General features: G+C 44.1%; 1 protein-coding gene across 6 annotated transcripts in view; it reads left to right on the forward strand.

Moving 5' to 3' along the window:
- Positions 1 to 22300, forward strand: part of ARHGAP6 (Rho GTPase activating protein 6) — a 490820-nt gene that overhangs the window by 426508 nt on the left and 42012 nt on the right. For all 6 annotated transcript variants that reach the window (XM_059386131.1, XM_059386129.1, XM_059386130.1 and 3 more), the window contains exons 3-5: positions 8598 to 8669; positions 15522 to 15778; positions 17845 to 18040. In XM_059386131.1, coding sequence (XP_059242114.1) covers positions 8598 to 8669; positions 15522 to 15778; positions 17845 to 18040 — 525 coding nt within the window. The remainder of the gene's footprint in view (positions 1 to 8597; positions 8670 to 15521; positions 15779 to 17844; positions 18041 to 22300) is intronic.

A 22300-nucleotide genomic window follows, 5' to 3' on the forward strand; every position in this document is an offset into this window, starting at 1 on the left:
AGAATGGCAACGTCTGCCAGTGCCCAAACCCACAGGAGCAAGCAGAAAGAAATCACTGGAATTGGTTGGACCTCAGATTCCTTTCCTTAGCCTGGGCTGAGTACTCACCCCAGGCTGCGTATGTGACCACTGGGAGGGTGAGCACCTAGCAAATCAGGGAAAGAAAAAAAAATTGGTGGGGAACATAGTAGGGTAAAGGTGGATTTAGATTGGAAAACTATCGGTATACATAACGGCAACGTCATCCGTCATTGCAAAGAAGCAATAGGAAGGAAGCCATTCTTCGGTCTCATGTACTTGCTTTGGTGTCTAGCATGGGCCTCGGCATAGATCTGTGGCTCAGGAAATAGGTGAGAAATTGAAGGCAATGGATTTAGAATTCAATCAGAGCACATTTATTTATACAGTGTTTTCCGTGTTGTGAAGAATGATTTCCCATGTCTCAAAGAATAATCAAAAGCAAGGATGGAAAAAGAAAGGATGAAGACCCTAATACTTTTCCTCTAATTACGTCATTGGTCCGGTAACTGCCTTTGTGAGAGCTGTTTTCATGGGAGCAACTGGCAGAAATTTGGAAGCATTCCCAAGGCTTAAAGTTTATGACTTAAAGATATTTGATTCTCTTCTTACGTGTTCACTATAAAACAGCAGCTGTCAAAAGAAAGTCTGTAGCATTGGCCCCTTACGCTGATCAAAAATCAGACCGTGTGTAGACCCTTGTCTGTCTACCTTTTCAACTTGAACTACAAGCTTTGGCTTTAAAACAAGTCATGATGAAACAACTTCTTTAATTTGGAGTTTAATTTCCTTAACAATCCAGGGCATTTCTTTGGGATAAGTGATCTTTGTCTTTTTGTTTTCCTGCCTGCTTTTGTTCCCTTATGCTCCAGGAAAGAAACATGGCTTAAGGAAAAGACCTGCCAAAAGCCATTTCTCTTGCTCTGATATTTGGAAACTTCTGTCTCTGCAAATATAATGCCTACCTAGGCTAAGTTAAAAGCATTGGTTTTGATTTAAGGAATATGCTGTAAGAAATGCAAGTTAGGATGCCTGGAAGACAAAAGAACAGCAGGGCTGCTCCTTTGGAACATGGGCTTATAGCTTTTTATTGTCTTTACTCACAGCATTTAAATATGGAAAAATGACAGCAAGTAAAAGATCCTTCTAGGGCATAATTTGATCATGACTGGTTATTACAGCAAGCAGTGATTATGAAGAATGCCTGGTTAAGGAGAAACCATCGTTGAGCTTTTCAAACCCATGGAGTCCCAGCCATGTGATAAGCTTCCCTACCTTGCGTTTTGATAGAATAACAAGATGTGAGCAACACATCAAATATCTCAGTGATTTTCTGTAATAGAAAAACACCTGCTTTGAGGCTCAAAAATCTACAAGGTGTTTTTTTTTCCTCTTAAGGAAAAATTTCAGAACAGAGTACTTTGCCAAAATAATTTACACAAAACGGAGAAGGCTTCTTAGCATTTAATTTAACGGGAAGCATGGTGACCTCCAAGAGCTGACTCCCTTTACAACAGTGAGAGAGACTCACAGAATGTTCTTGTTTTCTGACCGCAGCTTTGCTAATTTCACCACCACTTCAACATGTAAACTGCGAGGATTAGTACATTTCACAAGTACTTTGTGGAGCCTCCGCTCTAAGGAGAGGCATCTGTATTGCTTAAGAATGCCATAAATATTTTCTTCCCTGAGAAACATAGACACTTTGGAAACAGATTTTGCAAAATCTAACCCACAGGGTGCTAGCAGGCTAAAGAAACAATGCTTAATTCATTGGGGTTCACACCAAGAAAAATTACTCAATCACCGTGTTTCTACTTGCCTCCTATTACAATCAAGGTTAATGGAAGAACTGCTAGGGAGAAGGTGATATAAAAACGGAAACTTTGACCTTTGAACTTGATTAAATAACCAACAGTCTATAGCATGGAAGATTTCTTAAAACCTGAAAAAATATATAGTCAGATCCAAACTTGACCCAACAGTGGGACACGTTTGGGCTTGAATACATTGTTTGCCATGATTTCCATGTAGACTGTTTTCTTCCAGAATTCTAACTTGTCACTCTCCTGAGCCCTAGATCCCACTAAAGAAACTATGGGGGTTAGTAAGCTTCTCATCTTTTTTCCCCAATAGAGTGCTTGTTTGATAAAGGGTTGGATTACCAGGAATAAGAGGCTTAGGATAAGAAAGGACCTCCTAGACTAAATAGTCACCATGTCATTTAGTGGAGGGAACCCCCACCAAAATTCAAAGGCCCCTGAGAGGCCTCACCTCGTCCTTTAAGAGTGAACGCGAACGTTAGCCTTCTCAAGCAGAGTTGGAGACACAGCCTTCTCACTTCTGACCTCCCACTTGCTAGATGCCTCCGCTGAAATGTTTCTTCATTTCACTTTCGTGAGTTTTCCATGTATCTGTCTTTGGCACTAAACTCTGTGTCCGTTCACCTGGGTTCATAGCACCAAGCTCCGTGTCCCCTACAGCATGGGCTGTATCGGTGTCTGATGGAGGGATGGATGGAGCAGGGATGGATCAATGTATGGGGGACGAGCCCGCTTTCTGGGGGGACAGCACTGTTTCAACAGATAACTGGTACAGTATAAATCATATTCCCATGCCAAGGAGATCCGTCACATTCTGTGGCACAGTATCCGGGGACAGAGAATATTTGTTTGCACACCGAGGCCAGAACGCTGTTTCAGCTCCTCTCCTGAACCTCTACAGTGAATCCCAGTTCAGCTTTCAGACTGCAGCATCGCACTGGCCACATCGGGTCCCCTATCCTGGGCTTGCTGCCGCATTTCCTGCCGAGAAGTAGAGGTGTCCGTTTTCCTGCTAGCTACCTCCCCCTTTTTATCAGGACTACCCTCCCTTCTGTTTCTCCAGATGGACTTTGAAAAGGCAACTCAAAGCAGTAGGGACAATTTCAAGTCCATCCCACTGAGGATGGCGATGGCAGTAACAACTGTCCCCAACCCACCCAGCCGCCTTTTCCTGGGATGGGTCTTTGCCTGGCGTTTTGTCATCAGTCCTGCCAGGCTTTCAATATTGACTTAAACACACCAGATGAACTTATACCACTGAGATGAATCACTGGAAAACACTAGATGTGGAGTATGGGTGCAAGGAATGGCCTTCAGGTGCCAGGACCACTAATAATAACGTAACTTCTTTGACAAACCTTCCTGTCCCAAACTGGAAAGAAAGTATCTGATTTAGTCTTTTTCTTGCTTTCGATTTAGAAGTCTGTGGCCTGAGAGCCCTCAAAAGGGGAGGCGGATGAGACTAAAGGATGAGTTTGAGTTTTAGTGAGGGATAAAACATAGTTTTAGCAAACATTTTGATAAGACATGCACATCCATTGTACAGCTTGCCTTATCCACGTTCCTTCATGTAATTTAAACACTGTATTTCGGTTCATCAGAACAGTCATGGGAACTTGAAAAGGAAACAGATGTATATACATATCCGTGTTCTTGGAGGCAAACGATCAAGCAACAAGTCTGGATAACTTACGCAGAAAAGGGATTTAGGGAACCTAAGAAATAGGAGGGATCATGGGACACTCTAATCCGCCACCTATGAAAATATCACCAGCGCCATAACAACACGTGGTCGAACCTCTCATCTGCCCACTCCCTTTCCAGGAAACGTGCTACACCAGAATGGCAGGCATAACAGATGCTTTACATTGGCCCAGACCCCTGGTTTCTTCCAGATCAGAGAGATGTGACTAGGAAGATTGTTTCAGGAGTTCCAGCCAGGTCAGAAACTCTGACTTGGGAGTCACCTTCTCGCCATGAAGTTGAGCTCTACGACCTGTGTGTTTCCGAGGACCCCCGTGAGCCGTGAGAGCCTCCACCTTCTCGTGTGTGTGACAGATGAGGCCTCAGCCTTTGCTTGAATTCGTGCAGTACCGGGGCGAAAGGGTTTTTTTTAAAACATCAACACGACTGCTTTATTCTAGAATAATTTTAGATTTATAGAAAAGTTATAAAGACAGTTACAGAGTTCCCTTCTACCCCTCAGCCAGTCTTCTTTAATGACCTTGTGCCCTATGTAACCTTGGTACACTTATCACCACAAAGGACCCAACATCGATACGTTGCTATCAGCCAAACTTCAGACTTTGATCCGATTTTACCAGTTTCCCCACGAAATATCCTTTCTCTGACCCAACATCCTATCTACGATATGCCATGCACTTGGCCGGGCATCTTTTTTGTTTTTCTTTTCTTTTCTCTCTTTTTTGAAAATAGTAAACATTTCTGATCTCACACAGTTTCCGGGACTTTCACAGCCCGGCTGCTCTGGTTTAGGTTCTGATCTGTGAGGTTTGCCGTCAAGCTCAGCTGGGGCCGCAGTCATCTGAAGGGTTGACTGGGGCAGGAGAATCGGTGGCCCGGCCCACTCACAGGGCTGCTGGCGAGAGACCCCATGTCCCCACCGCATAGCCCTTTTCATAGCACTGCTCATGACGTGGCTTCCCCCAGAGTGAGGGATTCGAGACAGAAAGAGCAGCGAAGACAGAAGCCACTGTGAGCAGTGCTTTCTTTTTTCTTTTCTTTTCTTTTTTTGGGGGGGTGGGTGGGGTGAAGCAGCTCATTCCATTGCTGAACAGCTCCATTTGCTGAGAAAACAGCCTTCCTGTAATCTCCTCCTGGATCCGTGCTCTGGCCAGTGGAGGGCTGGCCAGGAAGTCTCTCCATCCACCACGTTTAGTCCTCAAAAGAAAAAAAGAAAAAAAAAGAAAAAAGAACTAGTGTCCCCTGAGTCTTCCCCACCTGCCAAAGACACACTTATGCATCCATTCAGACAACCGGTCATCATCAAATGCGGTTCCGCACCTGACCTAAACAAGGGTGAGATGCTTCATACAGAGAAACGGAAGACTGTTTATTCAAAGAACCTGCTCTATTCCCCTATCTGTAGACAGGAATCTGGTAGAAAGATAGCCATAGGCAGACTTGCCTTTCTTTCCAAATTGAAAGAAATTGTTATTCAACTGGATACGTAAAAGCTCAACACTTTATAAACATTTTTTATTGTTCTGCCTCAAACAGAAACAGAGATTGGGTATGGGTCGAGCATTGTGATAACTGGGAAAATGTGACTCTTCTGGAGTTGGGTGTCACATGGCTGGAGCCTATAGCTGTCCTCTAGGTAGAGTTATGCACAGATCAGGGCTTCTCAACCAGAGTGATTTTGTCCCCGCGGGACATTTGGCGACATCCAGAGACATACATTACTGGTTTTCACCACAGGGACTGGGTGGGCTCTCTGGCATCCCGGAAATTGAGCCCAGGGATGCTTCTAGATATCCTACTGTGCACAGGACAGTTCTTCCCAGCAAAGAGTTACCAGCCCCCAGCGTCGCTAGATGCAAGTCGAGTGGTTAGGTGCCATCTCTTAAGGGCCACTTCCCGTTCGGCCACCAAGTGTCTCTTTTATAGCATTTTCCCTTCCCTTTTCACTGAGCTCCCCTCGCTGCCTGTGAACTCCTTCAGTTTGCCTTCTCTGAGAGTCTAGGTTTCTGGTCCAAGTCAACAGCAAGGCAGCTGGGGTTGGGAAAAGTAAGGGAAGTGGTGCCAAAAGACATTCTTTCAAACTTCCCTCAGCAGGAATTTTCTGGAGATTGGAAACAAGCTAGAACCTTCCTATGAGGCTAGGATGGAGTACAAACTCCAAGACTTGCCAGGTGTGCTGTGGCCCAGGGTCATTTATCCATGCTGACCTGGGGTGAGTGTGAGGACTGTCTCATGAAGTGAAAAAGAGAATGTTTGTATCTGTTGTAAATAGCTAAGCATTTTTTAAATTGTAGGCCACTATTCACAAAGATCACATTTTTTTTCCCCTATAAGGAGGCTTCAAGATAATGTTTGGAATCTTGGAATTTGAAGTACACATTATCTTTGTGGGACTATGTGAACTCTCATGCTGGTGGGAATACAAATGAGCGAACCTACCTGGAAAATGTTTGATGTTACCTAGTAGAGGCCAAGATTGCGTACGTGCTAGCCTGACAACGCAGCTTGTACATATCTCTCCCCAGAACAGTGGCTTTTAGATTTCAGTGGGAACTAGCCCCTGGTGGGCTGGGGAAAGCACACATTGTGGGGCCCCACCCCAGAGTTCCTGAGTCAGTAGCTTTGGGGTTGGACCATAGAATTTGCAGCTCTACAGAGTTTCCAGGCACTACCGATGCCAGTGGTCCCAGAGCCACATTCCAAGAACCACTGTCTGAGAGAGGGTCTTGGACATGGACATAGCAAGACATGCACAACATTTCTCAAAGACATTGGTCCTGAGAGTCTCAAGCTAAAAACAACTCAAATTTCCAGTGAACCATGGTATATTCGTACCAGAAAGCAGTATACAGCCACCTGAATGAGTGATCCGCAGCTACCTGCCTCCACGGGATGAATTTCCAAAGTGTTGATGAATGGCATAAAAGAGGCAGGAGAGAATACCTACACTGTGACTCCATCGAGGGGATCCCAAAAGTTGGAAAATAAACTGTATTCTTTATAAATGCATCTGTAGATGGTAAAACTACGAAGAAAAACAAATGCTTGATTATTGCAAATACCAGACCAGTGATCACCTGGGGGGGAAAAGTCGGGAGACACACAGGGGGCTTGGGCATGAGCGGTGGTCGACCTCTGAACTTGGCTGTTGTGGTGTGGGATTTGGCCTCTTGTTATTTATTGAAACTGCACATTTGTAGTTATTCACATCTTTATATATGCTACAGCTTCCAATTAAAAAGAAGTTTTAAAAAAACTATCTTCAAAGAAAATGTCCCCTATCGTAGCTCTCTGTGTGCTGGTTCTTTGACAACTTGCTTGAATTTTAGGATCTGCCCACTGGTTATACAAAAACGAAGTCTCTTTAGCTTTACTGTATAGTTTAGTTATTCTTCTATTTGGTTATTATTCTTTAGTCAATGATTAAAATGAAGGAATGATGGAATGTTATTAAAGAAATATACCCTTGTTACAGTCAGAGACGCATGGAGATGTGAAATGATGAGCAGTGTTAACAAAGTAAAAGTCCTGTCCTGTTTGGAGAATGGGATTTGAGTCTTGTGTTGTTAGTATACTTATTGTCATATATTTTATAATAAGTTATGGGTAGGCCATTTAAATAATCATCATCTAGACACTGGAGATAAGAACATACCCATAGGGAGAGGTGGCTGTCTCTTCGCCGCATTACAAGTGACTTACTCTTGCCCCCCTGTACAAATCTCATGGCTGTAAGGGTGCAGGCTCTTACGAACTATGTCCATTTTGTGGGAGGAGAGGCATTCTTGCAATATTTCTTTGCTTTTTGAAAGAAGAGGAATTGTCTGTGTCTGTTGATTATACTGTGATATCTTTTGCCTCCAAAAGTCTGGAGAGAAGAATTGGGAACATCTGCAGCCCCACGAGGATCCTGGGAATGCTCATTTCTGGTTAAGCATGTGCATGCTGTCTTTTTCTGCTATCAGCGTTTGGCTTTGAAATTTTATTGGGCTGAGTCTCCTTCTGGACTATACTTTTGAGTGTATCCTGTAAAAAAAAAAAAAAAAAATTCTAAATCCTCCTTTTAAACCCAAGTTTCCTTGCAGCATGGGCTGCATTTCCCTTACTTGACCTCGGTGTGGATTCCCGAGGTGTGCCTCCCACACGTTAGGTTGACGGTTGTGTAATCTTGAAACACATTCTTGCCATGATGACTGGCAACATTTTCCGATGACATCCCAGGAATTTGATTGCAGCTGCCTACTGATATGAGTGGTATCTTTATTATTTGGAGAGTTAGCCAGACATGCTACATACGTTTGTTGCAAGTGCAAGATGCTGGAAGGGGTATATCCTTTACTTACTGTAGTGAAAACTTTGAAATGACCCAAATGTCCATTTAGTGGGAGGATGGTTAATAAAACTACAGTACAGCCACAGAGATCTACAGAGAAAGTAAATCTGAATTCATGCCTATGAGTCAGGGTTCCCATGAGGCATTTGATGTACAACGTTTCAGCAAGTCTCACAACAACCTCATGAAATTCCCATTTTATAGACGAGGACGCAGAGACTTGTCCCATGTCACACAGTTAGTAAATGGTGCAGCAATAGTTAGATCTGACTTCTCTAGACTCCCAAACTCATCTCCTTATCCAGTTACATTGTACCAGCTTATAAATGTCAAAATCATATGTCCTGTTGACTTTCCTCTCGTGGAGATTTGATTCAAGATGACATTAGTTTGCATAAATATGAAAAATAGAAAGAAACCCATTTAATAGCAACGGAAGACATATCTAAGTGTCAACACTCAATTAATTCTGAAGGAGGTACGTTTCCTGTACTTTCATGATTGAAACAAAATTTGAGAGCATACATCAAGGTTCTCGTTGCGTGCACTATCAAGTCAGGGATTTCTGTGTATTTTCAGAGCCATTATTCTGCCTAAAATGTCCAATTAGGAGCGAAGTAAGTGAGAAGTCATGCTTTTGCTCAAATGTAGGTATTGATGGTATAAGATACCACATGTATGCTTCTGTTTACAACTTTTCTTTCTTTTAATACTTACAGATGGACAGAAGAGAAAGAAATCTTTGCGAAAGAAACTGGATTCACTAGGAAAGGAGAAAAACAAAGACAGAGGTAAGGTACAGAATGAACTAGAGCCGAGGCATCTTCCATGGAGCATAATGGTTGAATTTGGTGGAGTTTTTGAATTGCATAGATTTATGCGGTTCGACTCTATTATGCAAACTGGATTTCTACAATGGAATGTCATTAAGGCCTGTTTTGGTCTACTCTTTTGTGTTTGAGTGGCCCTGTACTGAATTGATGAATTCAACTGGTTTGAGCAAAGTGTGACTTGGGCCAAGTTTATGGTTCCAATTATGATGCTGGCCAATCAGCAGCACATAAGAAGACCCTGGGTTGAGTAGCCATGGACAGCATCTCTAACGCTAACCAGCTGTCTGGCAAGGCCAGATCGTTAGGCAGGGCTAGTTGAACGAGAAAAAGTTTGGATTCGCCTACCATGGCTACTGGAAAGAAACAGTCTCCTCTTCGTGGACTACAGGAGATGGGCCATTCTCAGCATTTTTCTGTCCGATCACAGCATGCTTATTTTTTGCCCTATATGTTTTGGGAATTGTTGACTCTGTCCATACTGGTTTGTGTCCCCCTCTATGTCTATTTAGGGAACTGACACATTAGCCACTCTTTCAGAGGTATTTATGGTCATTTTAAACTAATATTCATTGAGCCTGCATAATGGGCACCTGGGCCCCATTAGTGCAGTACAACTCTCTGTGGCTTGTTTGTATGGTCCCATATGAAATGACTGCTGAGTGGTGTGGTTGTGTGAATGTATTTCCATTTTATGTGACATAATGAATGAGTGTTGAGTGAGCTGAGCCATATGTCTCACCTTGAAGCTCTTTTCCATAATGATTGAATTTCTGCTTGAAAAATTATGAAAGGCAGTCAAACCGAAGGTATAAAAATAAATGCACTATGGTCAGTACTGGACAAGACCTAGTCCACACCATTGATCCCCGACTCTGCACCCATGTTGTGAACTGTGCCTAAAGTATCATGACATTTGGTTCTCCGGACTAAAAGGAGATAAAGAATTTAAAAGAATGGGAAGTCAGTGTTTTACTTCCCTTAGAGCATGATTTCTCAACCTGGGTCTATTGACATTTTAGACTGGATAATTCTTTTTTTTTTTAATTATATATTCATGAGAGAGAGAGGGGGACAGAGAGAGAATGAGTGGGAAGAGGGGCAGAAGGAGAGAAAATTCTCAAGCAGATTCTCCACCAACCACAGAGCACTACACAGGGCTCCATCCCAGGACCCCAAGATCATGACCTGAGTCAAAATCAAGAGTCGGCTGCTTGACCGACTGAGCCACCCCGGCACCCCCAGACTGGATAATTCTTTGTTATGGAGGCTGTCCTGTTCACCGTGTGAGTTGGTTAGTGGCATCTCTGGTCCCTACCACTGGATGCCAGTAGCACCGCACCCAACCACAATATCTCCACACATTTCAAGTGTATGCCTCGGACTAGAGAAAGGGAGTTGAAAATGTGAATGATCCCTGCCTCTCGCTGCCAAATCTACTGCCGGAATGATCAAGGCAAAGGGCATTAGCTCTTGTCCAGCTACCTATCGCTGTGTGATTGATTGTTTTCTAGTTCATCGGTCCGTATGTTCTTACCCTTCTTTGTAAATGAAAATTAGTAATCAGGGTAGCTTTTTCACATGAGACCCTTACTCATCCTATTCCTGCCATCCATCACCTTTACCTCACTAGATTAGAGAAATTCTTAGTGTTTATTGAGAGGATTAAAGGAGCCACTCAGACTGGCATTAGTAATGTGTATCTTTGAAGTTGGTTTACTCTAGGCTGATGTTACTGATCTGAGGACTGAATCCTCATAATGGAGACTTTTGGTGATTCTTCCAAACTGCCCATTCAGGCTAGACCAAGCAGAACGAGATGATTGAGATCCCCCAGCAGAGAGAGATGCGTGTGTGCTCGCTTAGGTTACAAAACAACAGGTAGCGAGGATGTGAATGAGCAGAGAAGGGCGGGCCAGGGGAGGTGATTGACCAATGTGTACTGGGCCATTATACATTTTACAGACCTTATTGTATTTACATATTACATAAGCTCAGGGAAAACTTGGCGGTGTTCTGGAAGGCTGTACAGGTTGCTGGCTGGGGAAAAGGAAGGCAGGTTCTGGTGGTCCAGAGAAAAGACACATCGCCCAACCAACTAAATTAGGGAAAAAGATCAGGCTTCGGGGCACTTGGGTGGCTCAGCGGGTTAAGCCTCTGCCTTCAGCTCAGGTCATGATCTCAGGGTCCTGGGATCGAGCCTCGCATCGGGCTCTCTGCTCAGCGGGCAGCCTGCTTCCTCCATCTCTCTGCCTGCCTCTCTGCCTTACCTGTGATCTCTCTCTCTCTCTCTATGTCAAATAAATAACTAAAATCTTTAAAAAAATATATCGAGCTTCATAGCAAAAGAGGTTTGCTTTTTTTTTTTTTTTTCTCTTTTAAAGTAGCTCTGATGTTTAAAAAGATGTCCTGGGCTTAAGTGAAACTTAATCACCGGGCATCTCTTCGGAACAGAGAGTCCTGTCTGTGCACTCACATCCATTCCACGGTTGCCCTGGGAAGCAAGGCAGGAGGGGTCAGCGTGCTGGTCTTGCCGAGCTGTAATGGTTCACATGATTTTCTTGCACTTGAACATTAACATTGGGGTTCCTAACAGCTGCACATGTGGAAAATGATAATCACTGGAGTCCAAAAGTAAAAGAAGGAAAACAGGAAGCTCTCAGTGACCTCTTGGGTTAGGGCATCTAAAAATAAGTAGGAGCAGCTTTTTAGAATCCAATTGGTCTCCCAATAAAGAGTGATTCATTAAGTGTTTGATATGCTGCTGGATTAATTGATTCAATCAGAATGAATCACGTCCTGTATTTTATTTAATTGCCTTGACATCAGACACAGCAAATCACATGACACTCCCGTGTCCCCCCTGCCACTTAAGCCAGTGCCCGCATGACTCTTGAATTCCGAATGGAAACAAATTCAAGATGGATGCTGGGTGGGAAAACATATTTTCATCCAGAAGAGTTCCAAGCCCTTAATTTCTCTTAGTTAAATTACTTGGCAACCAAAAGCACTTTTTAAACTTCCAGAACTTCAGCAAATTTCTTTCATGGGTCCAAAAGAAACCACTTTTGGGGAAGTGATTTTAAAATAGCCACTTCATTCCAGTTCATGTGGTTCCTAGTCGGAGCGCAGGGGCAATAGGTTTTACTGCGGCATATGTCTGGGAGATAGGCCCCCACTTCACAGGACATTTCAGACTAATATATCTGCCACCTATTTATTGACATGAAACCTGGGGAGAATTCAGGTCTGGCACATTCCTTTAGGCGGCAATAGTATCATGCCATGTTTTATTGTTCCGAGTATGTTACTACACTCCAGCTATGACTTAGCACTGGATGGGAATAATTGATACAATTTTATTTTGCATCACATTAAATAGCAGGATACAAATCAAGTATCAGTTATCACTATGTAGAAATTCTCAAAGAGACTGTATCGAATGCTGTCTTTGGGTGCTGTTAGGGGAGTGCGAACCCAAGAGAGAATAGGGAGGGGCCCCCTCACGCTGGACTGTGTGAGCCCCCCACGGTGTTTGGTCTGTATGCTGAGAACGTTGAGAGGCCATCAAAGTGCACTAAGGAGGGCGCCTCCTAGTGGTGTGTTTTAAGAGCTCGCCACCCGGCAGTGTGGAACATGAACTTGGGGTGGGGGGGTAAGATAAGAGTGGAGGGAGGAAGCCTGATTCTTGAGGCGAATCCCTTCTGGAGAGGACAAAGGCCAGGATGGAACCAAGGGAGTGAGTGGAAAAGGTGACATGCAGGAGGAAAGTAAGGGGAGAGGAGATGGTCAAGGTGATGGAAGATGGGGAATTAGATGGGCCATTTAATGTAGCCATCCAAGCTGCCGAGAGTGATGGTAGCCTAGGGGTCTGACCGCTAGTCAGTCAGTGCCAAGAGAAGAGAGCAATGGGCAGGAGACAAAGGAGCCTTGTGATATCTGGTTTCTGCCACACAGTGAGAAGGTGCAGATCTAGAAATGGCAGTAGGGAGCAGAGGATGGCTGCTACCTCCTGACCCCGCCGTTCACGGGCTGGGAGAGTGCACAGTTGCTGCTAATGAGTGCAGCAGGAGAAGCAGTCTCCTTGGTGAACACGTACTGTAGATTAGAACACGATACACACTGTCCCTGGCCCCAGAACACTGAGTCTTGGGAAATGTCCATCTGGTTTTAAAAACCTATTATCAACTGTATTAGCCACTATCAACACAGAGTCTCCAGGGGTTTTTTCCCCCGAGAGAAGAGCTTTGAACCCACAGATAAGCATGTATGCCCAATGTTTTATTTACACATGAGGAGTCTATTTGCTAAAGTCTATTTGCTAAGTAGACTTGCAATGATTCCTAAATTTCACAATAGCCACATTTTGAGAAGCAGTCACAGTCAAGGAATCCAGCCTAGAATTTTCCAGAGTCTAGACACTGCAGCACAAGTTTAGGGCATAGGGAGGCCTCCTTTCTGAAGCTTGTAAGGGTTCTCGAGAGAAAGCAACAAGAAACAAGTGACCACATCAAAACTCTAACAATAAACTCAGCTAGGAAAGAAAGCCCATTAGGGAAAAATAAAAATCTGTTAGCAGGTCATCTCTTGAGTGAGAATCAAAGAGAAAGAAAAGTCAGAAAGAACGACTTCGTGTGTCCCATCTATTTAATTTGTGTCAGTTATTCCCATTTGCAGGGAGAGTGGCAGACTTTGGGACGTTGAAAATGACAGGTATCAAAGGACACCAGTTTTCTTCTTTTTTCTAGGGATATTAGAAACTCTAAGTGAGTGCAGTTGGTTTTCCTCACATGGCAAAACTGGCTAAGAGAAGAATCAGTAGTCCCCATCTCCTGTGACAACGCGGAAGCGAGTGTGCCTACGTCACTCAATACATTTATTGTTGTCCTTTCTGCTGTTGTCACCCCCCCCACACACACACACACAGTTTTTGTGTAGTCCCCATAGCTGTCAGCCTTGGCGTCCGCATGTTTCTAGACTCTCCCCGGGTTTTCTGAAGCAAGACTCTTTGCTTCTTCCCATACACAAGAGAGCACTGACTTACACCATGTATCCTGGGGTGCGTGGCACGTGGACTGCTCTTCTAATTGTGCTGGTAGAGAAGATGGCCTTTTAGCAATAGTGAGTATCAGATCTTGTTATGCCGTCTACACCGATCACTCAAAAACATGCCGAAATTTTGGTTTGCGTTATTATCGTATGCCACCTAGTTTGTCTATCAAGAATGGTAAGCATCTTCCGAAAATCCCCCAAACAGACTGCATGTTGTGATGGAACCCGAGGTTCAGACCTCCTAAGTGCCATTTCTGCTTTTAACATAGACTTGGCCATTAACCCAGTGATGGTACCATGTTGCATGGACCAAGGAGGAAAGCCTTTGAAAGCCTCTTTCCACCTGATTTGAAGTTAGCCTTTTCTTTCAAAGAACAAACCCTTAGAATTGTTTCCCCGTCATCATTCTGGTTCTAGTCATAGGGTTATAAAAACAAGGGAGAAGCTAGACTCCCATATTCTGCTGCTAGATGTAATTTTGAGTCTAAAAGAAATAATGCATTGAATTTCATTATGAATGCTTTTTGGCATAAATCTAAAATAATGCCCAAGAGGTGGCCGGCCCTAAGGATCCGTGTGCTTATTACAGTGTATGTGTATGAATGTGGAAACAAAGCAACTGTATGTCCATCTCCAAATGAAGCAGTAGATTTCTGTGATACGCTCCTTCCCCCAGATTGTCCTTACTGGAAGATTTAACGCATTGTATCGTGAGCCCTTCGCTGGTTCCTTAGTGAGGAGAGTTATTATATAAATTTATTATATAAATTTCTCACAGGGCCCTGCAGAATGGCTTGAGTACATAGATCTTGAGAGCGACAGCCCCAGCCCAGCAACTGGAGGCAGCCAGTGGGGACAACAAACACAGAGGGGAAAAAGCAGACTTCCCCCGAGCTGCTCCCCTGCCTCTCGGGTCCTCACTCACGTATCTGGCTCTTTTACCGGGAACCCCAAAGTGTATCCACTTCACAAAACGTCAGTCTTTGCTCCATGCACCTGAGAGACACCTGTGTGATTCTTTACGTATCTGACTCCCGCTGCCCCACAGGCCCCTTGCTCTGGACCCTTCAGGAGCCAGCACTACACCTACGACTACCCATCACGGTAGCTGTTCTGTGAGTCCCTGTGGACTAAGCAGATGCACCTAGACCTCTCATGCCTTATAAATTCTGGGGGCTCTTGAGACACATAAACCCAAGACTAACGGTTTGTAAAATGGTATCCTTGTGAGGATAAGGCATCGTGTACATTCTGTCAAAAATGTCACATTTCTCCATACAGTTCTTTACTTTAAGACATACTTGAGGGACACCTGGGTGGCTCAGTTGGTTGGACGACTGCCTTCGGCTCAGGTCATGATCCTGGAGTCCCGGGATCGAGTCCCACATCGGACTCCCAGCTCCACGGGGAGTCTGCTTCTCTCTCTGACCTTCTCCTCGCTCATGCTCTCTCTCACTGTCTCTCTCTCAAGTAAATAAATAAAATCTAAAAAAAAAAAAAAAAAAAGACATACTTGAGATATGTGGGGGGAAAACTAGCGGCCTAGATTTCTGAAAACCCATGTTCTTTACCCATACTGGCCTCCTTGACAGTAATAGAAACTTGGGCCACTCTGACACACACCAAAGTCCCTGTATTTGACTGAAGAATCAGTTCTTCAGGAACCAGTCATTTGAATGCAGCTGCGCTTGGGTCTGAAGCGTGGGTGCGAGCCTTCCCTGGCCCAGCCATGTCTGAAAGTGTTTTGTTTTTTGATTCCAGAATTCATCCCGCAGGCATTTGGAATGCCCTTATCCCAAGTCATTGCAAACGACCGGGCCTATAAACTCAAGCAGGACTCGCAGAGGGATGAGCAGAAGGATGCGTCTGATTTTGTGGCTTCCCTCCTCCCGTTTGGAAATAAAAGACAAAACAAAGAACTCTCAAGCAGTAACTCATCTCTCAGCTCCACCTCGGAAACACCAAATGAGTCAACGTCCCCAAACACCCCAGAACCGGCTCCTCGGGCCAGGAGGAGGGTGAGTTGGCCAGGACTTTCTCTGACACTACTGCTGAAACAACCGAAGCATTACTAGGTTATTCTCTGAGTCTCTCCGCTCTTGTGAAAACTGGAAAGGGAGCCCAGGGATCTGTCCATGACCCCATGCGGGGACAGCATGCCCTGGGCCATGTGGCATGTGACACAGCCTCAAAGCCTTTTTCTGACCACTCTCAGAGCTGCTGGGTGCCCCTCCTTGGATCCCCATGTGTGTGCCCCGTGATGTCCTAAACATTCTAGAGCATCACTGTTGATCGTGCTATAGCGTAATCTTCTGTCCTGTGGATTTACCCTGGAGACTCTGCGGGTTGGGGGCGGGGCCTCTGCGGGTTGGGGGCGGGGCCAGGTGGTTCCTTAGTCTCTTCATCTCTAATCCAAGAACCACACCTAGCCCCCCAGCGACCTGACTACCAGTCTTCATAAGCAAGGATATATTTTTTTATTTGATTATTTTTAATCAATGGAACTTTTTCCCCCGACAAGAAACCTACATATATATCGTGTATCATCTATCATCTATCTGGTACAGCATATCATATATCACATATATATATAGAGAGAGAGAGGGAGAGGGAGAGAGAGAGAGAGAGAGAGAGAGGGCACATATGTCCTCTTTCAAATCAATTCTGTAACAGAATCAATTTCTTGTTTCAGGTTTCCTGTTTCAATTCAGGAAAGCTGAGTTCTCAGGCAAACTGGTTGGTGATGGGCTGAGCCGGTTGAGAAGCATCTCTAAAATTTCCCAGGTCCTTGGGAGATCTTCTCTCCTTCTCCTCTTGCCCGGAGACCCCCCCAAATCTTTGCTGCCTCTAGCCACTCACTACTGCTCTAGTCAAAACCCCAAACGCTTCCCACTTAAAATCCACACTCAAGATAAAGGGGTACCTGAGCCACTGCTCTTTTTCAAGGTTCTGGTTATGTTTAAAAGCGAAGTGCCGACTTCCCAGGGTATTTAAATGGATGTGACAGAGCTGTTCTACAATCCTGTCATCGTTTGGGTGTCATAAGGCCATAACACCCAGACTCCACGTGTGCGCTTTCTGGGAATCAGGAGCCCAGGCAGCGGGCCTCCCAGATGCCCTCCCCTCTGTCCAGGCCTTGCTAAGACATGAGCAGTGAACCCCTTCCTCTCCGCTTCATCAGCCGGGGCAGGGGGCGGGATGCCCCGCTCCCCTCCACTCGGCCTTTACCAGTCCCAGGACACCAGAGCCCCCCTTCCACTCGCCAGCACCTCGCCACTGCCAAGGGCTTTCACGACGATCAGAGGCACCAACCCATGCAGGTGATAGGCTGCAAGGGCTGAGACACTGAATGTCACCTCCCCGCCCCGACCAGAGTTGCTCTTAATCAGTGACTCTTGCGGCTTGTGGTTCCCATAGCCCAGCGCCCTTGCTCCTGACCGCAGTGGGCTCTGAGCTGCTCGACCCACACTGTCTCCCAGAGGCGCCGGGAGCTTGGGCACGAGCTGCACACAGGCTTGTCTAGACGGGGGGACGCTCTCCATCCGCTGCCCTCCGTCCCCTTTCTCGACCCCCTTCCCCCTAGGGCTGTCTCCCAGCGCCACGTCCCTGATCAAGTTCTTGGTGCCAGTTCTGGGGGGAAGCCCAGCCAGGGCGGTTCCATGGAATCCAATGTTAAAGATCTACCTCCTCGAGTCCCAGTCGAGATGTTTGGTTTTTATTCACGAGGCTTCTCGGACTTTGCCTCATTCATCCATCATGTGATCTTTTTCTTGTTTCAAGAAACGAAGTGATTGGGTCAAAATACAACAACGCAACGGCTGCCCGCTCCCGTCTTCCATTTGGCGAATGTTGTTTGTGGAAATTGTAACTGCCATTCCCTTCCCCTGTTGTGGTAGTTTCCTGACTTCTTCAAGAGGTGTTGGCCGTGTTCCTTTTACGGAACGAACGGCATGATTCGATGAAGTGGCGTGGTTTCAGGGGGACGCGCAGTCCTGGGCAAAAGCGTTACCGGCTGGCATGCGACGGAACTTGCTCGTGTTTTCTCCATCCGCGCCCTTCATTCACGCCTCTGTGTGGTTTGCAGGGCGCGATGTCAGTGGACTCTATCACAGATCTCGATGACAATCAGTCGCGACTGCTAGAAGCTTTGCAACTGTCCTTGCCTGCGGAGGCTCAGAGTAAAAAAGAAAAAGCCAGAGATAAGAAACTCAGTCTGAATCCCATTTACAGACAGGTCCCCAGGCTGGTGGACAGCTGCTGTCAGCATCTTGAAAAACATGGTAAGCAGATTTGTCTGTCGGTGATGGAGTATGAGAGATTCTCGGTTATTCAAGCTTGGTGGATTTAAGCACCCAGTTCAATGCTTTGTTCATCTGCTCAGACTCTGGGCTGAAATTTCCTTTGTGAAGAAAGTTTACAGATCTGACTGTTGGCTTTAGAGAGTACTGGGCTATACATGATTGTGGGAGAAAAAAATCAACTTAATGGTTTTCAGGCCACCCAGCACCCAAGGGTCCTCAGACGTGAGCCTGGAGGCCAAGATCTATTGGGCTGGGTCTGTCCCCAAGCCTCTCGTCAAACACAGCCGAGCCACTTTTATCTTTTTTTATGCATCAGTGTTGCCAGCAAGGCTTCCTTTAAAAAAATAAGAGTCTAGCTACTTAAAAAAAAAAAAGATAAAAGTGGCTCGAAAAAAAAAGATTTACTAACCATTCTTTGAGTAGAAAATACATGGTTTCTGACAACAATTTTCTATATTGCTATTTGCATTTTTGTGGAAAGATGTTCACTTCAAACTTCTTCACAATGACCCTTTGGCAACTCTATACCAATTAATATGTGACTTAAAAATATACTTTTTAAAAAATTTTTCTGAAGTGTAGACTTATTGGCTCATCAAACTGCTATTTCCATAACCTGAGTGTGTTTCGTGTAGTGTTAGCGTGTATTTTATGGACACGAGAAAAGTTAATTGCTTTTTTACTATAACATAATACATTCATTGTAATCAAGAGGAAAAGAAACAGAAAAGCTAAGAAAATCCCGAGGCCATCCTGGAGACACGACTACTGTTGATATTCTCATCTCCATTTTCCTAGTGTAAGCGGGACTTCGTAAGAAATGATGAAGGAGATACCTAGTTATCTTAATCACTAGATAACATGTGGATGACTTAACAAAATGAGTACATATTGAAGCTTTGTCTACACAACATTTTTTTAAAGATTTGTTTGAGAAACAGAGAGAGCATGAGTGTAGGGAGGGGGAGAGGGAGAGGGAGAGAGACCCAAGCAGATTCGTGCTGAGCCTGGAGCCTGATGTGGGCCGAAACCAAGAGTCAGATGCTCAACCGACTGCGATACCCAGGCGCCCCTCTGTACAAGATTTTTATATGTACCTGTGTGTGTGTGTGTATCTATCTGTCTCCGCTCCTAGGAAAGCACACTGGGATTCAAGGAAAATGCCTTCGTAGTTTGAATTCCCAACAGTTAGTATCATGATTAATATAATGTAGGTGCTCCATAAATATTACTTACACAGAATTATTTTTTAAAATAGCTTAACGACAAAAGTGTTCAGTACCATGAATATGTAAGTTCAGCCTAAATTCCGCTGTGAGGCAGAAAAAGAGATTCATGCTTTTACGATTATAGTTTTTCACCATAAAGAATGTAGAGAGTGGACTGTAAGCAGTTCGAAGAGTCCTAAGTGAGAAAATTCTGCTCCAGTCCTGCAAAACTCCAGTGCCAGGCTGAGTAACTCTTTATGTGAAAGACAACTTGGTATGTCTTTCTATTTTCTTTTTCAAAATGAATTTTCATGAATTATAATTTGTAAAATAGCATTTCCTTGAAGCTTAGTAAGAAACTGGACAGTTCTTTCTCATTTTGGCATGGTTAACGTGCAATGTAGGGCCTAAAAGAAAAAAGATTATCCTGTCAAGGACCTGATTCTGCTCCTGGTTTCCATGGTGTTTGGCTCCAGAAAAATACAAGACATATTCAAATGCAAACGGATATTCTCCCTGGTTACTTGAAACCAATGCAAAAAAAAGCAAGCCTCAAAAACAATTCTCTCATAAGACTTTATTTGCCCATTTGGGAAATGGGTAAGACAGAGTCGTAGTCACTGTATCCTTATAAACATTTGTCAGAGACTTTTTCATTCCCTCCACAACTGGTCTTGGACAGTTATCTTGACTCTTGTCTGTGTCTGTGTATAACACTCTTCCCTACCTATACTTCACCCAGATGCTTTCTGAACGGTTAGCTCAAAATTCCTTACGCATCCTTGATTTCCCAGAAGCACAAATTAAAACAAACAAACAAACAAACAAATACCACCACCACCAACAACAAAACCAGACAATACAATGGAGGCTCAAGCCCTATTACATTTCTGGGATTGGGGCTGATTTTAGGGTGGGGCATCCTGCTTATTCTGCCTGCCCGCTTTATTGGAATTCCCTAAGCTTGAGACCCAGGTGCTCCGGGGTCATGTTTCCATTCCAGTTTCTGCTGAAAAGGAGAGAAAGATGATCATGTCAATTTCTGGGACAGGCCACTCAAAGTCACGTTACCTTTGCCAGGTCAATGCCTTTTTGGATGTACGCCTGCTTTATCAATGACTGTCTTAAGTCAAGGTTACTAAATGCCTAGACCGTATCTCCTCTCTGAGGAAAATCACCGTATAGCTCGTGGGAGAGAATGGCTTTGGCCTTCTGATGGCTGTCAGTTGCTCTCCCTAGAAACAAGCAAACAAGATATATTTCAAAAAACTTGAAAGAGATTCTAACCAACTGAGATATATAGGAATTATAGCACTTGATCACTAACTCGTTATTTCTTCAATTACAGTCATTTTTGCTGAGTGAAAAAGTAATCTAATTGAGGAAATAATAATGTCATCAAAATGGGCATTTCTGAAGGCTGGAGACATTTAGCCGAATGAACAGTCCTGCCTGTGTAGAAAATGCTCTTATGCTATTTCACTTCTGTAGAAAATTCAACTCTCCGGAAACCATCAAAAAACTAAGAAAAAAAAATGCAGCCAAAATTAAAATTGCTAACACCTGCTATTAAAGTTTTCTCTCTTGTGCAAAGGAGGCTCATTCTGTTCAGTCAGGGTCTGTTTCTCTCTCTATAATAGATGCCAAATATGATTCGAAGAACTCTATATGCATTAATTAATTGAATCCTTGCATAACTCTTCAGACGGATACTCACTGTGTTCCCTTTGCAGGTAAAAAGTATAATTCTGGAGTGACTCGAAATAGCTTGATTATCCTGTTCACAAGCTCCCATCGAGGTAGAAGCAATAGATTAGGCTAGGGGTTGGCCTCACTTGTGAGGAAGACAGACTGAGAGCAGCAACAAGGAAGGTATGGAAGTCTTTTGAAAATAGATGCAGGGGCGCCTGGGTAGCCCAGTGGGTTAAGCCTCTGCCTTCTGCTCAGGTCATGATCTCAGGGTCCTGGGATTGAGCCCCGCATCGGGCTCTCTGCTCAGCAGGAAGCCTGCTTCCCCTTCTCTCTCTACCTGCCTCTACCCCTACTTGTGATCTCTTTCTCTGTCAAATAAATAAATAGAATCTTAAGAGAAAAAAAAAGAAAAGAAAACAGATGTAGAGCAAAATCCTACCCGAGGGCAGTCACCAACAAGTGATTCCACAAATCAGCAAGAATTAGCCTCTCAAATTATTCCAGAAGTTCAGGATACCATTTGTAAGCTATAGAACTGGTAAACAGGGTTTATGGATTTATAATTATATTTATAAATGAGTTTGTAATTATAGATACTAATCTTTTCTAACTAAAAAGCCCTGGAAATCCAGCCAAAAAGGGATTATACTTAATACATAAAGTGGCAAGACCATAAAATAAATATACAAAAAGATATCTATTTCCTATGTAAGAGCAGTAATCAGTTATATACTCTAACTGTAAAATAATTCATTCATATTAATATCAAAAACATACCCAGAGTATCTATAAGAAGCAGCAAGGAACTTCTATAAAGAAAACTGTAAAGTTCTACCAAGAAATCTAAAACATGATTTAAACAAATTAAGATGTTGACTTTGGTTCTGGATTGAAAGAAATAATGTTATAAAGATTGTAATTCTTTCCAATTTAATGATATGTTGTACTACTCCGAACTCTTTCAGTGGCAAGAGAGAGGAACCCATATAAAATTAGATTAAGGAAAGCACTCCCCCCTCCCAAAGATCCTATTTACAAACTGGAAGTTTCAGTATTATATCGAGATTGAGACACAGCTGGAGCCAGGATTCAAACGATGGTAGGAGAGCATGAGTCTGTCCACTGTCTTTCCTCGCGGGCCAGCTCTCTCCACGTGGCTACAGAATGTCCATACCAGCATGGGCGGCTCCAAACCAGCATAACCCTCATAATTGATTATCCCAAATGAAGAGAAAATGAGCCACCAGTGAAAAAATAAATGTAGGCGATGACCATCAGTGATGATGATTAATGGCTTGTGCAGGAAAAGGAGAGCCACTCAGACATTCCGTGCCCCGTC

This window comes from Mustela nigripes, chromosome X (genome assembly GCF_022355385.1).
Source record: "Mustela nigripes isolate SB6536 chromosome X, MUSNIG.SB6536, whole genome shotgun sequence".
Lineage (NCBI taxonomy): Eukaryota > Metazoa > Chordata > Mammalia > Carnivora > Mustelidae > Mustela > Mustela nigripes.